This window comes from Trichoplusia ni, chromosome 4 (assembly GCF_003590095.1).
Source record: "Trichoplusia ni isolate ovarian cell line Hi5 chromosome 4, tn1, whole genome shotgun sequence".
In the NCBI taxonomy this organism is placed as follows: domain Eukaryota; kingdom Metazoa; phylum Arthropoda; class Insecta; order Lepidoptera; family Noctuidae; genus Trichoplusia; species Trichoplusia ni.
In genome coordinates, this window is record NC_039481.1 from 18,661,020 (window position 1) to 18,688,188 (window position 27,169).

A 27,169-nucleotide genomic window follows, 5' to 3' on the forward strand; every position below is an offset into this window, starting at 1 on the left:
GACCCACAATTTTACGTGCCTTCCGAAACACGGAGGAACTCGTTATGACAAAGATGGTCACCCATCTACGGACCAACCGTGTCAAGCATAGCTTAACCTGTGATCGAATCACTTATGCGGTTATAGCTTAGCCACGAGCTCCTCCTTTAATACTTTTAAGCATATGATAGCAATAACAAAGACAAACATTAAATAACTTATTCTTATAACAAAAAAAACAACACTCGATCTCTTCCCTGATTCCCCAAAAAGGGCGAATAATACAAGTTTTATCTCGACGAGGCCTCAACAACTTGTGCTTCATAAAGTCGAAGGTGACCACTTGTCACGTTTCTTTCTCGTATTCATTGTTTAATAAGTGTTTGGTAAGTTTAAGTAGGAGTGGGATGGTTATATTTGTCACTTGACATAATAATAAAAACTATATGAAGGCTCCTAAGATTATAGGAAATAGATTATTAAGTGACTCGGTCACAACGTAGAGGGTTTCGTACTAACAGGTTAAAGAAATATGGATGTCTGAAAAATATATTTGCAATCCAGTATTAATAATGACTGTAACAAACGTTGCTTAACTTTGATCTTTAATTTTAGTATTATAAAGATCAAATCTTTTATATGAATTTTTACTTACACATCTTCATTACATGTGTTCTTACTTACATGTTTCGTTAACATTATTAGTTTGCGTTTAAAATTGCTCATAATAAAAATAATAATATGACCGTTATTTGAAAGCCCTAAAAAAAAGATCTAACATTTCTACTCACCCCATCCTTATAACGAAGATAAATCTCATTACTACGGCACGTCGCAACATGTCGGCAAGTTACTCGTCTGGTCAGGAGCTAGCTCGTGGTTAGTGTGGCAAACAAATTAATTACTTGTTCAGTTATTGATGAATCATGTTAAACATGTCTTGATGATTGTCTGACTGTACGTGTGAAAAGGTAACTTACATTTGAACTTGACTAACTAATGTTTAGGTTAGGACTGTTAGCTTTTCAAATATAATGCCGAAATTTCAAGTGTGGTAAACTGTTTTTCGTATAGGTAGTATAATATAATATTCCACAAAGATTCACACAACGCCATGTAGCCTTAAACTAAGCTAAGCTGTTATTATGAGTGCTAGACGACTGCGATGACCTGACGACGATTACGATGTTTAAATTCCTCAAATATCAATAAATTCAAAAAGTCAAGTAACTTTCTTTGCTTTAGTTTTTTAGCTTCTTTGCTAGTTACAATACAAAAATATCTGTCTCTCAACACTCAATACTCTTTGAGTCTGACAAATGAAATATTAGAAAAAAAAAACATAAAGCACGTCACGGAATCGTCTAAAAAATATAATAACACTCAATTTCGTGCACAAAAAGATTCTTAAACTCCAAGTAAACAGACCGTATCACACATTACATTGCAAGAAAACCAACTGACATTTCAAAATCAAATATAAGTGCTGTCAAGCAAGATCAAATCAGTTTAGTCCAGTCGATCCTTCCGGAGCTTTTCAAATTGCATTACCGAGGTTCACGAGTAGGTCGTTAACAGTCGAATGGTCTCGCAAACGACGAAATCAATTGGACGGCGAAATGCATCAGGACTGCGCTCAAAACAGATGCGGAACCACAAATCAGATTGTCGCTAGATCCTTGGCCATTGTGTTTAGACCCCCGTGTCATGTAATTACTCGTACGAGATGCGTTTCTGAGAAAGGAGGTCTATCGATGAAGTTTCTAGTACTTATGCTATTGTTAACGTCGCTTATAGTGATTCAAACATTTTTTTTTCATCTAATGACATTTGTCATGTTTAAAAAAGGAATTTGTGTTTTTTTTTAATATTGAGCCGACAGACTAATTCCATAGCTTTAAATACCCTGTCTTCTAGATATCTGCTTTGTGAATTTTTGTCAAGGGTCCTATTCTCAAAAGCAAAAAAATAGATTTGGTCGATTCGAATACCAAGTTGATAGCGGCTAACGTTTGTGGCTTCATACAACCTATGAAGGTATATCCACGGAGTTCAAGTAACACTGGCCGTGATAACTGTGTCTCCGGACATCCGGTTATGGGTAACCAAGTTGTTTTCCCGGTGGGATCGTTCTGATTACGTTTGTGTGGATCGCTTGGTAACGGCGCCCTGTTGTTATGGACAATATTGTATGTTTGCTGTGGGGTATACCTACTTAATTTAAAGTAGTTGCTTAAAGCTTAGTCAATAATCAAATTTGTAAATGGTATTTGTTAAATGATGTTACTTAAAATAATTTTCAATTGCAAAAATTATTCATTTTTAGGGATCAAAAGCAGTTTTTAAATGAGAAAAAATCATTCAACTTACCTATTTTTACCGTTTTCTAATTAATTTCTAAATAACCGAGATATTTTTTTAACTAACTATAGGTCAGTTATAGTAGTTACGACATTTTATAACAATAACCTAGTATTATCAAATACTAAGCAATACAAATCACTAATTATAATTTTGTTTTAACACAACGTTCATTATTTGACGAAGCCCTAACATCAAAGCCAAATAAAAATATTTGTAAATGTAAAGATTCCGTGTATTGCGTACAAATAAAACAAAAGGTGTATTTTGAAAATAGAACCCTTATTATTTTTTAATTTACGTATTCGGAATATGATTTTACAAGAAAAGCTAGCGTTCATTTAGACAATGAGGGAAATATGCTGCGAGTTGCAGTCCATTGCGGAGTTGCGTAGCTATGCTATCAAAAGTGATACATCATCGCAAGCAATGTATTGCAACTTGCACGATATTTCTCGCATAGTTTGAACAACAATGTATTTTATAATGAGCCCATAATAAAAGGTTTAACAGAATACAGTTTTAATTGTCCTTTTGTATGAACAATATAATGAATGGAAATTTAATCCCTAAACTGATTTTAATAGAGCTCAAATTGTAGTACTTAATCACAATACAAGCCAGTGAAATACTAACTCTCAGATCATTAGTGAATTTTGCAAGCATTAGTGCTATGCAATTAAGGTACAGGTAAAACATCGCGCCTTGCATGGAAAAGTATTAAAATTGACGACATATTTATTCTGCTTCATACGTAGTCAAAATCAAAATAATTTTTTTTTTATTTCAATTACGTACTTTCAATCGTCAAAATATTCTTAAATCTAAGTTCACGGTCCTAAATTGACATACTTATGAAGAAGAACCGGCAAGAAAACTCGAGAAAAAGGTTAGAAGGTCTAGTTTTAAATATGACCTAAATCATGTTTTTTTTTTGTTCCAGAATTAAAAATGGCGCAACTGTACCTAGCTCTCACCATCGTCACGCTTCTGGCCATCTCACACGACGTCAGCGCGAAACGTAAGTCATAGATTTTAAGAAAAAAAAAAATACATGTATCTTGAATCAATCAATCGGAAAGTACCTTATAAAAGTCTGCCTGACAAATTGTTGCAGCATAATAAGATAAAGGTAAATCGGACTTAAAAAATGATTGGCGTCAAAATTTATAGCGGATAAAATTATATACTAGAATTTAATTGTTCAATTGTCCAATTTATTATTTCGAGGCGCATCGGCAATTTGTTTTAAGAGTTTCCTATGTAAGTATTTACAATACAATGACGTATAAGAAGTTATTACTTATAAAAGATTACTGAATTGAACTAACACTTTCTGATTTTAAATCCCCAAAGTAAGCAAGTAGCTCTACCCACGGTATTTTACAAAACGCAATTTAATTTCACATACTTTAATAATACATTCCAGTTTCCACCCACAATATTCCCCTCTACATAGGTACTTAATTTACAATTATAATATTATTTACTGCAAACCATATTGATCGGGTCGCATGAGTTATTCATGATTGTTATCACAAAAAATACCTTTTCGTATAAATTATTGTATTTAAACCCTTTCTGTCCTTATTTACTTGCCCTTTTAAGATACGAATTGATCACGGTTTGATTAATTTCTTTTGTGAAAATATTCTCCATTTCGTATTTCTTGATTTGTTTGATTGTTTTGGCAAATGAAGATAGGTTGTTGAATATGAAGGGTGTTTGGGTTTCTGAGTAGAGTAATAAAACAGAACTGGTATGGTTATTTTTTATCTTTTGTGAAAATGTATAATGTAATGTAATCTTTTGTGCGAGATGATGATGTAAAGGAAAGAAGATATTGTTTTAACAGCAGAAATGCGAAGACATTCATTATAATTACATCAGTAACTATATCTGATTTTTTTAGAAATATTAATTTCTTTAATTCTAATAATTTTGTTTTTAATTTTGTGCTTTTGTGATGCTGCACATTTATTTTAAAAATGCTCAAGTCCATAGTCGTCTCATAGCTAGCGAACCTATTCCACACTATTACGTCAATAATTTTAGAACCTTAAATAGGCATCATAATTTACGAAGTTTAAATAAATACCTTATGTATCTTTGGGAGAACGGAACCTTAGCTAAGTGTAAGGCAACTTTTAAACTAACAAACTGTTCATACCTACCGATTTCTATGTAAACTAGATTGTTTGACTTCGCTAAGTTTAGACAAACTTAAGGTAACGGCCTAAGACCCAGAACAAATGTGAAAACTGAAGAAGAAATTGTTTGATGTTTAATTTGTTCCCGGTTTTGTTTATTTTGTTCAGGCAATGGTGAGGAAGGGTCTTATGATGAGGATGATAAAGGTTGATGATAAAAGAGGATATAAATGAGGTTTTTAACTTTAATTACAAGTTTATTGGTGATGTTATGAAAATATGACATTTATTTTATAGGAATTATTTATGGGTATGCGATTTAGAGGTTTATTTAGAAACCTGGATCTACCTTGTTGACGATTATATTTAATAAGATAGATTTTATTTAATTTCAATTGTGTGTCTATTTTAGTCTGCTAGATGATTAGGTAACATAAAGCAAAAAAGTCAAAGAATTAAATATGGCATGACATAATATATAACTATAACATTGATATACATACTCTCTACAAAGTGAAAAAAAAATGTTTAGTTGATTTATAACTTCTATTTATTTTTTGGTCTTTTAGAACAACATCACCTCAACATACTTTAAAATACACAAATAAACAAAACCAACATGTAAGTCTAAATAAATACTACCTACGGACAAAATCCCTTTTAAAATTCCTTCGGATGTGCCAGTGGGCGTCAACGAATTCTACAATTTTTTTCATTCGTTTCTAATTGAACATTCTTATTTATTTATGGCTTATTAACACTTTAGTCATAAGTTTTCTGCTGTATTACCATTTACGGTATTTGTAGTTTATTAATTAAACCCGACGATACTAAAAAAGTACAATTTTGTGAACATAGAACCATTTATTTTACAAGTAACAATCGAATTAGCAGAATGAATAGTAAATTCGAATTTAAAACTGAGAATTATCAGGATAATTAAATACTTACTTAAATACTAGGATATTTAATTTACATCAAATCAGACCCACAATAGCCCAAAAAGCAATCATGCACAATTATACCTTTCACAAAATTCTCCCATTCAACACTGGCCACTCCCAAAAACCTTAACACATAATAAAAGAAAATAAAAAGAAAAACACAGCGATCTAATAAATTATGAAGGAGCTTCAAAAATATGACAGTGATATGTCAACGACACCACGATCTTAAGTAGAAGAGGTTCTGCCATCGAATGAAGCAAGTTTCCCCTCTATGGGACTCAGGGGAGCGCAGACTAGACAAATTTCGTGTTAACAAAATAATTTAGAGTGCAATTTTTTGGTAAAGAATTAAATTAGCTTTGTATTTTTTAAATTAATGCCAGTTATGGCTCTTATAAGTGTCTTTTTGAGACATTGGTTGTTGTTATATTCAGTTAGGATTCCTTTAGGATACAAAAATAAAAAAACATCTAGATTTTGAAATTGTTTAGTTCAGAATAACAGTCAAATCGAGAGGACGTGTGATTTTTTCTTTTGGTCCATTTCATCGGATAGTTTTTGTACCAACCGAATATTTTTACTGGGTCCTGAATACTCTATACTAATACTTTACCTACATTCATACAAGTCCATACGCTTACAGAATAAAAAATATGGCTGATATATTATCAAATCTTGTTCAAAACATTGACTTCAAATCAAAACCAAACTCAATGATTTTTTTACGAGACCAAATGACAGCTATTAACGTGAAAATAAAAAAAGAATCAATAAAGTCTATTTACCCAGTCCGAAGTTCACAGTTTTTTTTTTTTTTTTTTTTTTTTTATGTAGCCTGTTTTAGATCCCACTGCTGGGCAAAGGCCTCCCCCTTACTCTTCCACACTTCTCTGTTTTGTGCAAGTTCCGGCCACGTGCGCCCCGCGTATTTGACTAGATCGTCACACCACCTTCGTCGCGGACGGCCTCGTTGCCGATGTCCTCCCTCCGGCGTCCAGTGTGTGACGATTTTTGCCCAACGGTCAGGCTGCATTCGCGCTACGTGACCAGCCCACTCCCACTTTAGCCTGGCTGTTTTTTCCCCGACATCTGTTACTTGCGTTATGGAGCGCAGTGTGGTGTTTCTTACTCGGTCCGATAGTTTAAGTTAAAAAGAAGTAGAGAAAAGTTCACAGTTACCAAACATATTTTTTTATGTTTATTAAAAGACAGAATAGAGAGTCGGGGAAGGATTTGGGGGAGGCCTTTGCCCAGAAGTGGGACACAGTGGGCTAGAGAAAAAAAATAGATGAATTGAAATCCTCTTCCTTTTTTAAATCGGCAATAAAGCAAAGACCAGTTGTGAACCGACTGTAACTTAAGTGTAATACATTTATGTTAGCTGGTATAATTTGGCTGTACCTGATAACATACTAAAAGCTGTGGCACCTAATTGGTTTATCTTAAACTAAATTAGGCACCGAAGCGGTATAAATATCTATCGAGAAACATCGGTAAACGAAAGTACTTTCATCCCTTATTTTGACAAGGTTGTATAGGTCCCCTAAACAGTAAAAAATAACAAAACTCGCTATGTGGTTTAAAACCTTACCAAAATGAAGTATTTGAAGTTTTCTAACTAGATACAATAAAGAGTATTAAGCTTACAGTTAAAAAAAAAGGATTACTGCTTGAAAAACACAATTATTTTGTCTTAAATATAATTAAACATGAAGAGCTGATTTAAAAATACTTTCGACATTTTTATACACCTTTTTAACGTTCCAAAAAAGGATGAGAACGGTGAAATTGTTGAAATAACACGTACGTTAATTAAGTGAGGTATTATTTCATATTAATCATTTAAAAGTCCGGAATTTATTTAAAATTAATTTATTATTAAATGAACAAATGTTCTCCGGTTCAGATTAACTTTTAAGAATCAACACAGCCTTTTTACTTATTACACTTTTTTATTATTATTTCTACTTTTGAATGTTAACTTATAAACGATAAGGCACAACCGAAAAAAAAACTTGATTAAAAATACAATAAACAAAAGAAAAAACGTTATAAAAGTCAACATACTTCAAAAAAGTTAACAAAACAATCTAAGTAATTTGTACCTTGTAATCACTAACAAAGTCAGTATTATCATTCAGCAGTCTGCATATTTTATAATAAAAACTTAGGTTCAAACAAATTTGTACCTTAAAATCAGCGACAAAAACATTATTATCCATTATCTGTGCAAAAGTCATACAAAATCGCTCATCTATACTAATATATAAAGCTGAAGAGTTTGTTTGTTTGTTTGAACGCGATAATCTCAGGAACTACGGGTCCAAATTGAAAAATTCTTTTTGCGTTGAATAGACCATTCATCGAGGAAGGCTATAGGCTATAAACCATCACGCTGCGACTAATAGGAGCGAAGATATAATGGAAAATGTGAAAAAAACAGGGCAGGTGTAAATCATAACTTATATCTTCTACCCACGGGGTCGAAGTCGCGGGCAACAGCTAGTCACTTATATAATCCAGTGTTCACACATTGTTCTTAAGTTTATAGGTAACGCCAACGCGTGAGCAATCTCCATCTTGCTACAGGATGTTCTGTAATAGAGCGTGTTTACTTTTTGTTATACTTCAAAGTTTCGAGTATGTTGTTTCTGTGTAGGTTAGCGGGTTAGTAATGTTATCTTTTAGTTCTTTTATGTATCTAGTTATTAGTTCGTACTATGTTTTTTATATGATATGTAGTTTTAAGGGATTCGTACCCAAAGGATAATAATGCAACTCTGTCTCTCAAACATCAGGTTGTATGATATAAACTATGATAGCTAGACGGTCGAAATTTCGAAATAATATTTCTGCTGCTGCTTAAACAAAGAATGGTTAAAAACAGTGGATCGTGGATAAGCAGATGGTTGTTATTTGTTGGTGAATGACAGGTATATTGAAGGGAGGGTAACAATTTCTTTTGGGTTTGATGTTAGTGTCGCGAGTCCAACCCGCATTTGCTCACATATTTTATTTGAAGAAGGTAAAAGTCTAATTGTAGATCTAAAGAATGCGTATAAATGTAATTTCTGAATTATACACGTAAACCCTATCCTGTGAATTGAAAATTGTTAACTGTAAACTGTTTTATTTTTAGTTTTCAATTATCAGAAGAAGGTTTAGGACTTTTGTTACCGAACAAATATCGTCAAAAACAATTGACGCGTTCGTTACGGCTTATGTGTTTTGTTTGTCTTTTTGCAAGTTGAAATTGAAAATAATATAATAGAACTTTCGTGATTCTCATAGATATTGTTTTGACTTAAAATTCACATGCAAAGAAACAAGATTAGAAATATTCGGATTTATTTTGCAGTGCTTGTTTGGAATGTATGCATAGTCAATATCGTCAAATAATTTTATTCATAAGAAAAAAGTTGTTACTTTTTGGATAAAATATTATTGGGTGTAGAAATGAACTAGCTAATTCTATGGATTTTATCGCTTAAATGCATGTCGAACTTGTGACTTCATGTGCCTTTGCAAAGCCGTTATAGTTTTAAGAAATTTCGAACTTAAGAAAAACATAACCCAAAAGCAAACATGGGGTACATCTATAATCCTGATGTGGGTAAGTTGCTTCATAGTATTATAAAACTTATGTCTTAGAACATTAGGTTTATATTAGCATATCATACCATACAGAACTGGAAATTGACACAGTAAAATCAAACGTATTTACTACAAGATAAAGTCGTAAATAATTGGCCAGCGTTCACTTCAGAACTACAATGTCATAGAACCGTCATATAAAACTGGTGTCCAAAAATCTATATGAAATCTAATTTTTATTTAAATTCATTATATTGAAAGTTCCCTCGAAATTAGACCGAGGTTTTCGTATCAAAGAACTCGAAAATAACAACGATAAATATTTATAGAAATAAATTCAATCGTGAATTTTACAAAGAGGAGAAAACTTTAGAATTCAACCGCAGGGTTGGAATCCAAGTTAAAAAGGGACAGCGGTTGATTCCAGTCAAAAATTTAAGAGCTGCCTTTGATGTAATGTTTAAACTTTTTAATATATTTTTGAATTATAGTAGGTAGGTTTTGTATTAAGATACTCATTGCAGTGCAAATGAATTGCTTCAAAAGACTTCAATGTTTTGACTGCACGGATAGCCGATAGTTGAGGTCACTACGCTAAATTGACCGTGCCAAACTAGCCCCCAGTCACTAGGATTAGATTCCTTAAGATGGTAAAAGTTTTACTAAAAAAGTTTTGGCATTAATTACAGATATATATGGATAATGTTTTGTATGACTACCAACACACTTTGCCATATAATATGGCAAATATTTCTTAATCAAAGTAACTGCATTTTGAACTATGTTAATTACTTAACAATTTCAAGTAAAAATTTTAAGCAAACAGATTTTAAAAGAATCGTCATACGAAACACACTAATTGGTATCTAGAGGATAGAGATCTCTAAAAATACCTAACATTAACGCTTTAAGACTTCGAAGTACACTCACTGGCACTAACTTCATTTTTCTTGTAAAGGAAATGAGGAAATACGACCTCATTTTAATTCTCAGTATACATTATTCCGGTTGTAGGCAAAGGAATATTTTGCACACTCTAATTAGAACTGTACTGCAAAATCGTCGGTATCTAGAATCTTAGCAAGAAGTATGTAAGTTTAAAATTCCTAAGGAAACTTCAGTTTAAAAGAATTCTTTAACAGCTAGAGACATTTCGTCAATCCTTAAAGTCGTTTAGAAAACGTTCGAATATATGGAGGTGACATTTCGTTTCGATAGGTCACGTGACCTTGACTATCATCGACCTTAACTTTGAGTGTTTTCTATTGCGTAGCCACGTAATTGTGGTTAACGAACCTTGTTTTTGGTTAGGAGGGGGAACCCTCAACGACATCCACTTCCTTGGGGGAGGAAGCGGGTAGTGTCAGACTTTTTCTGACTAAACCTGAACCGCCGTACAGCGTCCCCGAATTTAGTCGTTCCGCGGCAATGCATAGCAATTCAACACGCTGTGGTTAACAAGCCTGCTACCGACGCGGACGGTTAACATAAGATTTCAGTTGTGGAATCGAGACACCGCTACAAAGTATAGAGCACTGTCTCTTTTTAACAATTGAAAGTCTTACTTTAAAAGGCGAATCCGAATACAGAAAGGCTAATAGCCCTATTAGGTATAATTGAAAGACAATTTCTTTTACAAGGTGGATAACAAATCAACGTTATCGTACACAGGAATCTTACTTAGATCGTAAATACCTTCGCACTTAAATTGCTGTTCTTATGTAACGTGAGATCTTACGAGGAGCTCGTGGCTAAACTACAACATCACAAGTTGATCGATCACTAGTTAAGCTACGGCCGGTCCGTGGTAGGCGACCATCTATGTCACAACGAGTTCCTCCGTGTTTCGAAAAGCACGTGAGATTGTGGGTCCTCTGGCAGTCGTCGGGTAAACCGAAGCTAGAAAGTCTGACAATCAGTCTAACCAAGGGGTATCGTGTTGCCCAGGTAACGGGGTTGAGGAGGTCAGATAGGCAGTTGCTCCTTGTAAAACACTGGTGCTTAGCTTTATTCGGTTAGACTGGAACCCTGGGGTGATGATGATGTACTGTGATAAAAAAAGCTATTTACAGAACAACTCTACTCTTACATAAACTTCTTACGTCACAGCTTTTGACTTTTTAAACTAGTTTGTATTTAAACTACATAATTGGTCTCTCAGGCAACATAATGCTTGCAGTTTTAAATAGCGTTAGTTTAAAGAAGTTTCGAAGAATCTTTTATTCGAGATGGGAAGGTGTAATGTGTCTAAGGAGACGGAATATAAAAGTTTTGGAAGGAAACGGTAGTTTTTTTTGCTGTAATAATATTCTTCTTTATAAGGAAGTGTGAAATTTAAAGACGTCCCAGTAATAATATAATAATGTTATAAAAGTGAATGTAAGTTTGTTTGTACGGTTTCACGCTTCATATATAAACACAACCTATAGTCATGAAACTTTGTACGCACGTTTTTGGAGGGATTAGGAGTAACATAGGGTTATTTTTACCAACGGGACTTGCCATGCCTTACAGTGAAATACCTTACAGAAAAGATCGCTGAAAAGTACTATTTTATAGTACAGTCCTAAAGCCTCATCGCTATAGCTTTTTTTAACTTAGTTAGTTTAATATATCAAGAATTCATCAACGTATCTTTTAGCTGAATAAAGATGCAACTATTAAAAAGCGTTGAAGCATACTAACGTTTCAAACGTAATCGTCGTCGTTTCTCACAAACTTTTCCAGCGTCTACTATATTTTATTTGAAAGTTATCCGCCAACGTTTATAACAGTTAGTAAGACTGTAAAACCGTTTTGTAGTACACCATGAAATAAATCCTCCGTGCTCACGTACAAGTTAGGAACAAACATAAATTCATACTAAAAGCGTGCGAAGACAGCGCTGAACATTTTAGATCAACTTTTATGAAGCTTGGTGTTGCTTTTAGATGCATTACATGTTTGCTTCCAAGGTGAAGGCTGGTTGTACACTTGCGATTAGTCTTATAGGAGCGTTTAAATTAAAAATGTTGGTATAATTTTTATATGAGTTAATTTTTAACACATGGAATAGATTTTGGTGTTTTCATTTTTTTTATCACAGTCATTTTTCGAAGCGGTGAATCACTCAACTTGTTGTTTTTCATTGAATCGAACTTTGTTCAAAGTGTACCGAATAGCTAATTTATTTTCCCCTACAGATTGTAAAGAACGCTTCCATTCTTAAACTCAAAATATCATATTTACCCACCGTAACGTACGTAAAAAAGCATGCCAAGCATTTAGAGCATAATAAAAGTCTTTAAATGCTTAGGAAAAGCCACTTCTTCTAAGGAATGACAACGCTATGGAAATATTTGTGCCTGTAAATATTAGGTGGTCGTCTGCAGCTAGCCTTACGTCCTTTGTAATCTGTTGCGTTGTGCATTAGGGACTAGGGCAATTTCAGTCAGTATTAAAGGTGCTTTCTCTTTCCTGAACGTGCGCTGGTTTGGATATTTTCCGGAGTTTTTAACATCCATCATCATAATACAGCTTTTAAGATCTTGTGGAGTTATGCTTTTTGAAGATATCGAACAAGATTTTTCGAAAATATTAAACTACGGTTAAATTTCGGTTGATCAGTACACGAAATTAATGTATATCGACTGTACAGGGTCATACAAGCATTATTGTTTTATTTAAATACGTTATTTTTTATTTGTCACAAACTCGTTTTTTAACCCTCATAAGCTCTTTTGATAAAAAATGATATTATTGTTGTGTCAATTTGCTTTGGTTTCAAGGACTTCAACCCGTTATGCCATTTCGTTGAGACAAATCTGCTCAATCGTCTCCTGACCCTTAAAGTGTTACAAAACAGGAAAAGGAAACAAATGTTTCACCGTAAGTGGTCATTTGTTGAAAGAGTGAAGAGATTTTAATAATATTTTCATATATTATCTGCAAGAGGAAACTGGTGACCTGAAATATAGGCATAATGAAAAAAATACATCATGCTCACCATAGTGATAAATAAAGAACGAGAGACAGAGGGAAAACACACAAATATTTGCCCAAAAATAAAGCAAAGAAATTTAATTTGCATACAAGAATATTAAATGTGTATCTACATTTTAAATTAAAATAATATCGTATCCGTAACCGTTCAAAAGACAATTCTTCAAATCGTTGCAGCATTAAATCTCCGTCCATAACGAGTTATTTAACATGAATTAAAATGAATACCATTAAACCTGTCTTACCAACTGAACAATGTCTAAATAGATGCTGAAACCGAGTGGTCCATTCATTAGTGGCGCGTGCAGCTCAAGATTGTATTACTTCGGCATTCATTGAGACAGAGCGACGAACCGGTTAAATTATTAGGTAACTGCAGATTAAAATGGAATTTTGGAATGAAGGCATCTTAAGGATTTCATGATTAAACAGCTTTAGTGCAGGCAGAAAGATGTTTTATATGAATGACTGAATAAATTTGTAGGTATTGTTTTCAGGATTGTGACGTTTATATGATTTTGATAAAACAAAAAACACCATTATTATTATTTTTTAATATAATTATTTATTTACAATTTTACAGAGTTAAATATTTACAGTACAATCATTTGCTATATACAAAAAAAACATAAACAATAAAATTAAAATTACAAATTAAAATTCTCTCTTAACTGTAGGGTCATAAGATAATTATTTCACCTAACAAAACATTGTAAGGCTCATAGTACACAAAATAAGTATTTGGGAAAGAGTAACAATTTTTGGAACGAAAAAATCTTTGTTTCGGTTAATCCAGATTCTGTCTATAAACAATTTACAATTTATATTAACATGACTATATCCTTAGCCTTAGTAAAAGACTGACATACTATGTTAGTATCATGTAGTAAACAATAAAAAGTAAAAGAAGAAAGCTCTGCATGTAATTAGGTTGTGTGCATGTCCGAACTAATTGTTACACTGTGGTTCTAGTAGACAAAGAAGAGCGATATTTCATTTGAAATTAAATTGAAATAAAAAAAATGAATTTCGAATTTTCTAAAAAGTGATGTCCATGACGTTCCGACCACGATACGTGTTTTTTCTCAATAGATTTAATTCTTGATTAAGTATTAGGTAGGTACACATGAATATATTATGAAATCTTTAATTTATAAAATGTTATTTTAATTTATTGTACGAGCCTAATCTGGGTATCTCTGTGATTTTTATTTTGTTAAGGCGGGGACATCCTCATGGACACCCACTCTCTCGGGAGAGGAAAATGGGTAGTGGCAGACTTTTACTGAACCGCCGTGCTACGTCATCTGCGTTTTTGTGTCGGTGTATGGCAATGCGTTGCAATCCTACGGGTATCTTTGTGCCTGGGAATTGACTGTTTATGAAAACCCGCGCTACACAAGGATTAATTTCCTGAATGTCGGAGTTATTTATAATAAAAAAACAATGTTGTCTTTGAAAATAGAAGCATATTAAGGTAATAATGTTACAAATCAATTCGAAAAACAATTTACACACAATAGCAAAAACACGCGATAACTTTAATTAAGTTTTAACATACGAAACAAAAAACGTAATTTGTTTTACCAGCCTTCTAATATTTATGTTACTTGAATCCTAATTATAATCCCTACACAAATAACGACTTTAAGTATATCTCAGTAAAACCGCACTGGACAAAGATTATATTATGATGATTGAATAGAAAATAGTAAAACGAGACCATTAAAACTCTTCGTTAGAATTCAGGTTTCAGATTAAAGACCGCGAGATAAAGAAGAAGAAGTTAATGTTGTCTGTTTAATATAATTAGGACTCTTATCTATACTAATACTAATCTATATAAAGCTGAAGAGTTTGTTTGTTTGAACGCGCTAATTTAGGAACTACTGGTCCAAATTGAAACATTCTTTTTGTGTTGAATAGACCATTCGTCGAGGAAGGCTTTAGGCTATAAACCATCACGCTGCGACTAATAGGAACTAAGATACAATGGAAAATGTGAAAAAAACTGGGCAGGTATACCTTTATCATAACTTATATCTTCTACCCACGGGGACGAAGTCGCGGGCAACAGCTAGTTCTTTTATAAAATAATTCTTCATTAATTATTTTATCATATCTCACTCTAAAAACTAAATACATCCCTTATTTTCAGGAATAAAACCTTAAAAAAAGTTATAAAGCCTGATCGGAACACTAGTGTCACATTTTTTTTTCATATTTTATTTTAATTTAATTTTAAACTATCTAAGATTACGTCGTATACGCGTTATTTGGTTCGTCACTTACGTGAAATCTTCGTCACAATGTTCACCACGAACCTAATTATATATAATTTGATTTACAACATAAATTACCCTAATGGATTACTCAGAACAGTAATGTGTGTGGGCTAATCGATATGTTTTGCAAAGAGATTAATTTTCGTTTTCGAGTAAGAGGAAAAAGGAGGATTTAAAAAGATTTGTTGATTTTAAAGGCAAATAATTGACGGTACAAGATATTGATTGGATAGAGCATCTTGAATAATGTTAGATTAATTTTAATGAAAAAATATACAATTGATAAAAACATCTAAAGGTATAAAAAATAAACAAGTGACAACTTGGTGACCAGTATTTGAAAAAAGCAGTTTAGTCCGTCAGCTTAAAAAATATTAGATACGTATTTTTTATTTTATCTTGTAAACAAAAAGTGAAGGTTATGCAGTGATTAAAAATCTCGCGTGACGTCACTTACAAGGACCTACGCTTTTTACTAGCAAGTGATATTACTAGCATCCCCTACCATATATTTCAACATTTTAAGTGCTTTTAATATTTTTTAATATTGAATGATGTGATATCATGAAAAATCCGTATTTAATTTTGGAGAATTGTCTGACTGACTAAACTGATTTGGTATTCTGAGATTAAGTCAAATACAATATCTCAAAACATACCAGCCAAAACAATGAAAAGCCAATTCATTATCACGTAACACAAAATCTAATCCCGTACTTACAAGTGATTATAGTTTCGATCCGTTTATGACCATTAGTCGTCAGGCATCGTAACCAGGCTAATCGGATAGTGCCCAAACAATACATGATGCAACTGCCCGCATTCGGAAATACTACCTGGACTTTTAGGATTACCGGTACAAGTCATAAGCGTTATTGGAAATACTGAAAACAGATTATATGGGAAAGGTTTAGTTAGATTTCTAAGGCGTGTGGAGTCTTTGGTATAAAGAATCGAGTACTTTTGCAAATTGTATTACTATTAACGATGACTGGAATTAAAAGTACAATAGCTACAAGTATTTTAAATCGCCGATGTAGATGAAGAAAGATACAAAGATATTGCAGTCACTAAAAAGGCTAATAAAAATAAAAGAAGCCTTTAGACTAGACGTATTTGCTTCAGAATAAAGTAATTGAAAAGAAAATTAAAGCAAGTCTTAACTTATTGGTGTTTTTAAAGGAGCTCATATGGCCTATATTACAGTCTGACAAACTATGGATCAGTTAAAAATAAATAAAAGCTTGTTATAAGTCAGACATGAATTATATGAAAAAAATACGTCCGTGTTTAAAATAATTATATAAGAGACAGTGTTAAGTTCATACCTAATAGTTAGGTATCGGAAACCAGTTTTGCCTCGCACAGGGAAAACCTAATTCATCTAAGCTAAAGGTTTGATCACTGCAGCTCGAGTGATCTGAAAAGATTTGTTCTAGTTCATTGGTTTTATAAGACAGACTGTTTATATATGTGACTATATATTATTACTTATACCATTAGATGAAGACATTTAAATATACCTAGTCTTTACTTGAAACCACTCTTCTTTCATTAGAATAAAAAATAACAATTAGGTTTAAAAAACTTTATTTTCTCAAGAACATCACAGTTCACTTATGAGCATAGCAATGAACATATTTATTTATCATAGGAGATATAACAATAAAATTCCAAATTCCAAACTTAATTTAAATTTAATATTTTTTTTTTGTTAAAAGCAAAATTCTTTTCACGCAACAACATTGGGCCGACATTCTTATCACTATTAATAGAGGCAACTAAAAATAGCAACGACAAAAATGATATCTTTCTACTTACGGCACCGGTATCCGGTTCGTTAGCACTAATCCGATGCCGTTCAGGTCGGCACCGGTCAGTTATGCGACGGCCGTGTCATCAGGCGCCGTTCAGCACATTCCGTCATACTTCACTCTGCGATGCGAGTTATTGGTTCCGATTCACACATTCCACATTGCTTTGATGTGTTCTTTGGATGTTTGGAATTGATGCGAAGCGTTTTGCAGCTTTGTTGATTAAGGTATTCGGTTTGAATGTCAAATGATTCAATGATTTTCGTGACAATGAATAAATGAAGTTTTTTTTAAGAGATATCACTACTTTAGACTCCCTATCTATAGTCCTAACATATCATCATCCTCTTAGACATTTCCCAACTATGTTGGGGTCGGCTACCAGTCTAACCGGTTTCAGCTAAGTACCTGTGTTTTACAAGGAACGACTTCCTGTCTGACCTCCTTAACCCAGTTGCCTGGGCAACATGATACCTTAGTTAAACTGTTTGTCAGACTTTCTAGCTTTTGACTACCAGGAACGACTAGAATACATTTGTTATGTTTATTTAAAGATAATATATTTAACAGTTATTTTTTTATTTTAGATTTAAAAGACAAATGTGGTTATAAATAACAACTGTTTAACGTATCACTCAGATTGCTATAGAGTTAAACATTATAAAATAATAAAGACCTTACATTCAATTTTCACGTAAACAAAAATCACCATTTCCATTACACTCTATCTAAATATAACATAATCTACAACGACTCCAAAACACCTAACTAAAATAAACTCCTAAAGAGCTAAGGTATACAAGTTAATCGTATTCAGACCATGGTTCTTCTTTCCATTCTAAAAACTCTTGTAAACGGTGGTCATCCGTGCACCTTTGTTTGTGCACCTGGCCTCTCGACTTAGGATTAAGGCTTACGTAAAGTGCTCGTGTTTAAAACGTTTTTAGTAATCACTGCAATTGAAAGCATGACTTTTTTTTATTGTTGCTAAGTGTTGCGTTAATTCGGAATGTGTATTTTTAGGAAGAAAGTCTACTCTCAAGTCTTTATCGCTAAATAGTATTGGGTCTTTAAATGAGATGTGTTGGTTTTTAATTAGAGTTCTGTAATTACCTAAAAAATCTAAATGGAATCATACTCCTAAGGCTTCGTCAGTCCGTCTGTCTTCCTATTCATCCGTGATTGCTAGACAATTCATTTTGAGCAATGATGTATGCCTGCTGCCGTTATTATATTTAGTAACAAATACTATAATGAAGGGCAAGGTGAAGTACCCATTGTTACGATCATATATTTGGCACACAATCATTATATGTTTTTCTCTACCCTATATTGGAAAAATACAAAATAATCTCCATTAGAATTATTTCCCTTTGAAAATAAAGTGACATGATTTTATTTCTCTGAGTCAATAAGTATTTCATTTGAAATCTATTGTGAACAGTGTGTCATAACACGTTAAAGTGTAAAAGCCAATTGCATAATAAACTTTACTTGTTGTGTGGAGCAAGCAGTAACGTTTTATTTTTCAATTGTTTTAAAACTTTTATAACCAAGCACATAATACTTAGCTTCTTGTGATTTGCATTCTACAGCGAGTTTTGATGTCGATGTATTCATTGGCATAGATGATAAAGATCGAGACGTCTTAATTAAATTGAGAAACGCCAATCATCAAGGTTTCGCTCTTTCATTTTTACAAGGAGTGGCTGCCTTCCTGACCTCAACTTACTTACCTAGGCAACACGATACCCTGTTGTAAGACGGGTTGTCAGCTTTCTCACTTCTTAGTACTCATAACGACTGACAAACCAGGAACTACAATATAGATGCGTTCGAAACATTGAAGAACTCGCTACGACATATGTACATAGTCATCTATCCACGGACTGACCATATCAATTTAAATATACTAACAAATATTTTTAGCCAAATATTTTTGAGTTAAATATGTCAGAATAACAATAATACTGAAACAATACAAACTGAGACATACGACATCGTTCTATATCAAGATAGATTCAGCTGGAACAAGATTCGTATGAGCGATAAATAAATGATTATAATGCCAAACAGTTTGATACGGGTTCGGTTTAGTTATCGATAGAAGTCGCTAATAAATTATTAGTTTACCGCTTTTGAATCTCCACTTGGTATGTCCGCCGTACCGTAATATTATCAAGCAAAAGTTTGTGTGTGTTTCTGTTTACACTTAAAAACCACAAGTAGTTCGCAAAATTAGCATGGTGTGGGTTGACACACATAACACAAATAAGTCATCATATGGAATCCGTATCAAAAGCATAAAAACGGCACCCTATTACTAAGGCTGTCCATCTGTCCATCCATCTAACTCGAGGGTATCTCATGAACTTGGAAAGCTAGAAAGTTTAATTATTCAACGATAAAGTATTCTTATAATTGTTCTTACTCGTTCGTACTCGCGATCCCGCCGCGTCAGCTCATGATTAAGGACTCCGGTTTGTTCCGAAACTAGTCGGGCACTGCCGATAAATACGCGTGAGTAAACCGTTACATCATTCGATAGCGTATTCTATTTGCCGCCACAAGAACCAATGATAATCTAGTTAATGTACGCTTGGTATCGTCATTCGTATATTTGTTTTTACTATTCTATTTGTACGTTTTTAGTAAGCTATAGTTGATGTATATCAAATCAATCAAAAATCAAAATTTCATTTATTCAAATTAGGCTAGTAAGTAGCACTTTTTGAAGGTCAGATTACATTGGACAGCGCCCAGTTTCGCCCACCCTTCACCGCTTCCTAAGTGCTTTTGCTGTGAGAGAAGAAACGGCGCAACAAACTCCCCGGCAGCACGCTGTCATACCTTTTATCTTATACACTAAAGGGTACCTATTTGCAACAAATAGCTGGTGGTGGTAGGTAGGACATGGAGATTTGTTTACCAGCTGCTACTTAAACTGTTTTTCACAAGTGTAAGTTTGGAAGTCGACCCAAATATAGTGAGAGGATGCTAAGAAAAGATTGACTTATTATAATTTAATACGTACGTTTTAAATACGTAACTGTATACAATAGGGTAACGTTTCCTTTGTTCTCAGAGTTATTTGTAACTTGAAATCATAATTACGATGTGTAATTAGAATTAACTTAGCGAACTTTCTCGAATAATTATTGTTGAAGGTGTGAATTGTTATTCACAACCGCCATACGTTTATATGAACCATGATTATGGTAAGAAGTTCAAAGAAGAGATTTTTTCTAAAATTTGAATCGTGATTTTGGAGAATATGCATAATGATGTTTTTAAACTCTGTGCCAACTGTGTAGGATTGAATTTTCTTTGTTCTGTAAGGGTACCCCACTCGTTAAAAACTGAATTTAATTACTAAGGCTTTGCTGTCCGCCTGGCCGTCTGTCAAACTGTGATAGCTAGACAGCTGTCACCTATGATGTATTTCTGTTGACGCTAGACCGAAAAATAAAAAAGTTTCAAAGTTAGTTGACAATTTTCTTCAGCTTATTATTAGGACAGAATGTTCTTCGACTCGACCTTAACCGGTTTAATTGCCTTTTTATCATAAAAAATCATATTTTTCTATTATCTTTACAATAATTTTGATTACATTATGTTATTTATCCCATTCTTAACAAAAACTATCAACTTACTTCATTATTATTACCTTCACAAAAACATTTAGGTTTTGGCTCAAAACAAAAATATATAAGTGTCCCTTGTACATCAGGATACACAAACTTTATAGCAGCTATTATTATAAATGTAAGGGAGTTCGTTGCGTTGATTGCCTTTTCAAGTTCTGACGGGGATCGGAACGCCCAACTCGTTGAATGGGAATAGTTAAAGGGACGGATATTGATGTGATTCATGTTATTTTTATCATAAAGTCATCAGATGTGAAGTGGATTGCAAGTAGATGAAACAAAGTAAGTAAAGTCTGATGAAAAAATGTAGCGCTGTTCTAGCAAGGATTTGGTTTAGCCAACAGGAATCCAAATTTTCCTGAATTAACCTTAATTAAACTTTATACAAAATACGTAACTCAGATACAAAACTTATTTACAAATTCATATGTGTATGTTGCATTTTCATTCTCATCCAACTACATTAATTACAACCATACAACAATTGACCAAAAAATAAAGCTAAAAACTTGCTCTACTTTTGCAAATCGATTGCTAAACTTAAATCAAATCGATAGACGTGCATGAACAGTTGGCAACAATATGAACAATTGTCACAATACACTAGGCGGCGCTTTGTGTGTGTTGACAGTTTTTGTAAAGCGTACAATAGGCTGGATCTTTTGAGTGCGGCCAATTCATTGCCTGATGACGTCATTTTGCGTAGTGTAGCTTAGTTTTAGTTGTAGCGATTGAATTGTTTCTGATGTATTTTTTTGATGTGCTAAAAATAGTGCTCTTTTACTTTATTTCATTCTAATAATGTAATAACCTACTTTCTGAGTATTTGTTACCGGAGTCTCGTAAGAACTATTTCCCTTCTATTTACTTCTAACAGAAGCGGAAAAGTAAAACAAAAGAAATTAGGTGCCTATCCAAACATCTTAATTAAATAATCCACCAAACTGTAACTTTTGAACTTTGTATAATTCAATATTAAAATAAAGTAAATACGACAGCATTGGCTACGTGGCTACGTGCTACGAATACGCTACGGAATCGCTACGAGTTCGCTACAACATAGCTACGAATTTTAAATATTTTCAATAAAGGTATGCGAATCGGATGAAAAAGTTTGGATGCCTAAAACAACTTTCTCTTCATTCGGCCCGCAGGGCTTCAAAATATTAGTATTACTTTTTAAATATTTCAGGGAATTAAGGAATTTTCAGGTCCTTGAAATGTAATGCTATTAAAATTTTATGTTTATGTAAATATAGAAGTTCGACTCCTGTTCCGTATCCTTCGCAATGATTTAGAATCAGTAAATACACAGATACAGTAACAAGATTTGTTTTTCTGAATTACTCATTTATTAATCTTTTATAATTATAGATATTTTGATAGTAACTTTCTTGGGAGTGATTCATTATTAAATGTTGTAACGGTTACTCACGCATATTTATAGGGAAGCCCGACTAGTTTCGGACCCAAGAGTCCTTAATCATGAGCAGACGCGGCGGAATCGCGAGTCGCCTCGCTGACCGTTACATCATTCAATAATTACAAACATTTGATTAGTATTTAACAAAAAACTAAAATTTCACCAAAAAGTAAACGAAAATGCAATTTTATTACCAATCTATAAGACAACTTGAAATTCATATTCAATTCATAACCTAGATAAACATGCATTTGATTCTTAAAAATACTGACCGCACCCACTTACATTTGACTTACCTAAACAAAACAATACCCAAGGAATCCCGCCTTAAGAATATCATATGCGAGGATGGAAAGAGCGACGGGTTGGTTTGGTGTGATGACCAATAGCACTAAGCTATCCGTCTATTCAGTACAGCATCACATCAGCACTATCATACAGCATAATCTATGTCCAGAAGTTACGCCATACTTATGTTTTGTTGACAGGTGGTTGTTCCGCATTCGGGCACTCCTGCTTCGGCGGGCACGGCAAGAGGTCGGGTGACACCGCTGCTATGGATGTAAGTATATAATTTTATTCAAGAGTTCTACCATCACCACTTGAAGTGAGAGAGCGATAGTTACGGAAGCCAATCGCCACTCTGTCATGTAGAGAGCCGATTTTTGCCATGTCGATAGGTGGTAATGGTATGAAGCATATAAACCTTTTTAGTAGCTTAACAACTTTTTTTAATATCACTGTTAATATATTCATCATCGGCCTAGCCTTTTCCCAACTATGTTGGGGTCGGCTACCAGTCCAACCGGTTTCAGCTAAGTACCAGTGTTTTACAAGGAGCGACTGCCTATTTGACCTCCTCAACCCAGTTACCTGGGCAACACGATACCCCTTGGTTAGACTGGCTGTCAGACTTTTTCAGCTTCTGACTATCTGTAACGACTGTCAAAGATGTAGGAATAACAGCCGGGACCCACAATTTAATATAGTGTTTTAATATATGTATTGTTGCAAGAAAAGTAAAAGTTTCAAAGTATTTTGTTTTAATATATAAGTTTATGTCCAGCAGTGAACGAATGCTGATGATGATAATGATTACATAGGTTTAGTCTAAGTTGGTTCTAATGAGTTAATGTTAATGAAGTTCCTTATGTAAATTTATTAACATTATTTACGAATAAAAATGTCAAATATAGTTATAAAGAAATCGGAGAAACTATAAACAATAATTAAATTACAGTTTTAATTGAATTTATTGTTCGTAATAATTAACAAGTGGAACCGAGTTGTAGTCTTCAGCGGAGACGAATTGCAAAAGCTTAATTGCATTGCAATTATACATTTTCAACATTTTCTGAGTTCATTAAATTGTTACTTTACTATTTAAATGGACTTAATGAATTATTCGTTTGTATACTGAACATTATAAAGGAAAAAATTATTTATCTAAATTAAATAATAAATTATCTAAATTATTTATCTTCGAAGTTTTGCCTTTTTATTTGATTCTTCGCAAAGATCTTCTTTGGCTGGGTATATGTTAACACGGCTTTGCATGGTACCTAACTGGGGCTACTGATTAGAATAAAAGACATATGTTTTTTTTGTAAATGTCTATGTAAATAAAGTGCTGCACGAACGGCAATTTGTATGTATTGGAAATATACGAAGTGACAGAAAAGCAGTTTAATTTTTAACAGATTATATATTTCTGTTGACACTTTAATAAAAAAATACTAGAAGTTCATATACAGTTTTATAATGTGCCAAAGCCTTATAAGCTGTATGTTCAGACATAATATGCAAGGATAACGAGCAAATACAAACATGTGTTCTTGGCGAAAACTGTTACGAGGTTCAGGTCTAACATTCTTCTGTTACTGTTAACTATTCGGAGAGAACTTTACAATTTTTTATAGATACGTTGAATTCTTCAATAAAAAGAAAAATTGAACAATACAATATACAATTTTAGTATACATATGTACAATAGCATTAACAAAATTATTGTGCTGTAGAAAGTTCTAAAAAAATTGAGGAAAAATATGCCAAAATAGACACCCATCAAATTAATAACCGTCGTTGCTTAACTTTATTTTTTTTATTATAAACGGCAACTTTTCTACATCATCAATGTAAAAAATTTAACCGTCTAGTTTAGATTCAAGATATACAAACAAACAGATTTTACCATTCGGGAACGAAAGCTTAAAAAAAATAGCTTTCAGTTTTACCATTATTTTATAGCTAACACTGACTTAATTAATATTCGACGTTTCCTAATAAAGTAAACATTATTCAGTTATAAGTAATGCTTACTTAACGCCAACTCAATTTTAATAACATTACCGTAATCTTATGAAGTCCTGACACCTCTTAATAAGTTAAAAACATTGATTAAAAGTCCATTAACGCTAAAAACGAAAAAATACAACATCACTTAACGTAAATAGATAATTGTAATCTCGTTTCGTGTTTTTTGTCACCATTTTACTTATTAATTAGTAGGTGTTTGGATTTTTAAGTACCGGTAAACAAATTGTTTAGATATCAATTCTGTTCCTCCATATGAAATACTTGCTCTAGGAAAGTAAAAGGCGGTCAAGCGCTAGAAAAAAAAATACGTTATCTGCGCAATAGTCTAGCTATCAAGGTTTCTGAGATACACACATGGACAAATGACGTTGCCTTATTAATAGGGTTATGTCACTCTAATGAGTCGCAGCTATTTGGAAAAAATGAAAATTCCTTTTAATCCTTGAATGCAGTATTCAAAATGTAATCAGTTTTTTTAAACATTTTTAATTTTGCAAATAATCAACTGTTAAACAATTACATTATTTCACTTTCTGTGCTAAAAATACAGAATTTAAAGTTCCTATTTGTGTCTGTTAAAGTCTTATTAATGATGATTCCGTTGACCACACATTAAAATCTTCGGTTGATCGCGTGTTAATGAGATCATAAACGATTTGATTACGGCCTTCATGCACGTTCGTGAGCATTATGGTGTTGTAACTTTAATAGTGATTTAATTCTGTAATTTGGAACTTAATTTCCAGGAATTTATCTGATTTACGAATGTGTTATTCCTTGTTGTCCTCACATCTGTGTAATGTATGATCTCATGAACGCTACTAGTATTGCAAGTGTCATAGCAAACTATTGACGAAACTATTAGCCATTGACCGGAATATCAAACTAACCATTGAAACTAACTTTTACCGATTTAAAAAAGAATGACGTTTTTTTTTTGGCATCGCCATCAGCACAGTTTATGTTTCACTTATTGTTTCCATATTTCATTTTAATAATAAAAAAATACCATGCTAGATGTTTTACCAAAATGGTAATGCATTAGAGCAGTCAGTTATTTTAGTTTGAATAAACAATATATTAGTCACGGGCACCAGTTTTTAATATCAATATTTTATAATTAATTACAAAAGCATTAGCTTTTAGTAAAACTTCAGAAGTTGAGGAATGTCTGTCAGGGGACCCCAACTTAGGCATTATAGTTACCACTATCTGTTTTTCATTTTAGACTCTTAGGATTTTAATTTTTTTAAATTATGAAACAATATTTGAGATAACACTTATAAAAGTGCTTTTAGAAGGCACGACGTACTCGACATAAGGATACCAGTCAAAATTTCAGTCAAAAAAATTAGATCGCATCTTACGCAGACCTTTTGATATGCACGAGATATGCAGCAAATAAAAATAGTCCTTTATTCAAATGTTTTAAGGACGAATTTTCTAAGTTCACTTAAGCTTCCACTCTGTAACACTATTGGAGTTAAAAGTCAAAATACTAACGAATGCTTGCCCATCCCCAGCAGTTATCCAGCCAGGACCTGGTGGCGCGCCACCAGCTCGGGCAGGAGGAGACGCCGCCGCACCCCGGCTACCCGCGCTCCGGATACAACGTGCTGCCCTCTGGTGACGACATCATTCCTATTAGGGATGGAGGTACGGTACCTTCAAGTCTGAGATCAAGTTCAAGTTTCAAGTTTTAGACAAGAAAGGCATCGTGCAAATTCTGTTTTGCTCCGTATTATTCCGCCAAAAGAAAATTTTAAGTTTTATGAATATTTATGGAAAAAAATTAAAGTTTTATAAGACTGAATAGTATTAAAAGTAAAATATCAATAACAAATAGCAATAGAGACCATGGAAGCCAACCTCTAACATAACTGTGACAAGGCTAGGATGAGGATCAGGACAAGACAAGGTAATTGCTCTACTTGTGTAATTCGAGAGAGTCCGGTTTTTCAATTTTCAATGTTCTACAGGCCTCTACGATCGGGAGGAAGGTGCCACCCGAGAGGCAATGCAGCTGAAACTTCGAAACATCTTCAAGCATTGGGTAAGAACAAACTTTATAATGAACTAATGACTAACATCGATAATTTATTGCCATTTGAGGCATTTGCTAAAATACTCATTAATGGTATTCTGACATTAGACTACTACGTTAAGATGGGAGATTCAAATCCCAAAATCAGCGCCTTAAAGCAAAAATTAGACTGAATGAAAATTGATACAAAATCAAATAAAAATTAAAAGTAATTTATTCTTCTGCTGTAAGAAAAGAAACGGCGCTCGGTGCTACAAATTCCCCAGCAGCACGCTGTCTTTCCGTTTACAATATATATGTTTATGGAATACAATAACAGTACTATTAACTGTATAAAATACTATTGTATGTAACTTCTCTTCCTGGTTGATTTATCACTATATCACGTTTAAGAAGGTTAGGTCTTGGGTCTTTATTAATTAGGTCTTTTAAGGCTTGCCACCTAATTATTATTATTTTTTCTTTTTAGATGGAGAACTACAGGCGATCACAGCAAAACCCCGACGACGGTTACTACATTGAGAACTTGTAAATTATTCCATTCCTAATAATTATATTTGACACATTAATGACATTAACCAATATCTAACAAACTACCTACCTATCCGAGATAAGCTCGATTTTCAAA

General features: G+C 33.2%; 1 protein-coding gene across 2 annotated transcripts; it reads left to right on the plus strand.

The window, feature by feature from the left end:
* The first annotated feature begins 3,183 nt into the window (after window positions 1–3,183).
* Window positions 3,184–27,169, plus strand: LOC113493441 (neuropeptide CCHamide-2). 2 transcript variants are annotated; one of them, XM_026871429.1, is made up of 5 exons: window positions 3,184–3,361; window positions 22,670–22,743; window positions 26,024–26,153; window positions 26,477–26,550; window positions 27,011–27,169. In XM_026871429.1, exons 1-5 carry the CDS (start codon window positions 3,292–3,294, stop codon window positions 27,071–27,073), a joined length of 411 nt encoding a protein of 136 aa, XP_026727230.1. In that variant the 5' UTR covers window positions 3,184–3,291; the 3' UTR covers window positions 27,074–27,169. The 2 variants fall into 2 exon arrangements, with proteins under 2 accessions (XP_026727230.1, XP_026727229.1); XM_026871428.1 differs by having other exon boundaries at window positions 3,204–3,361; window positions 26,021–26,153.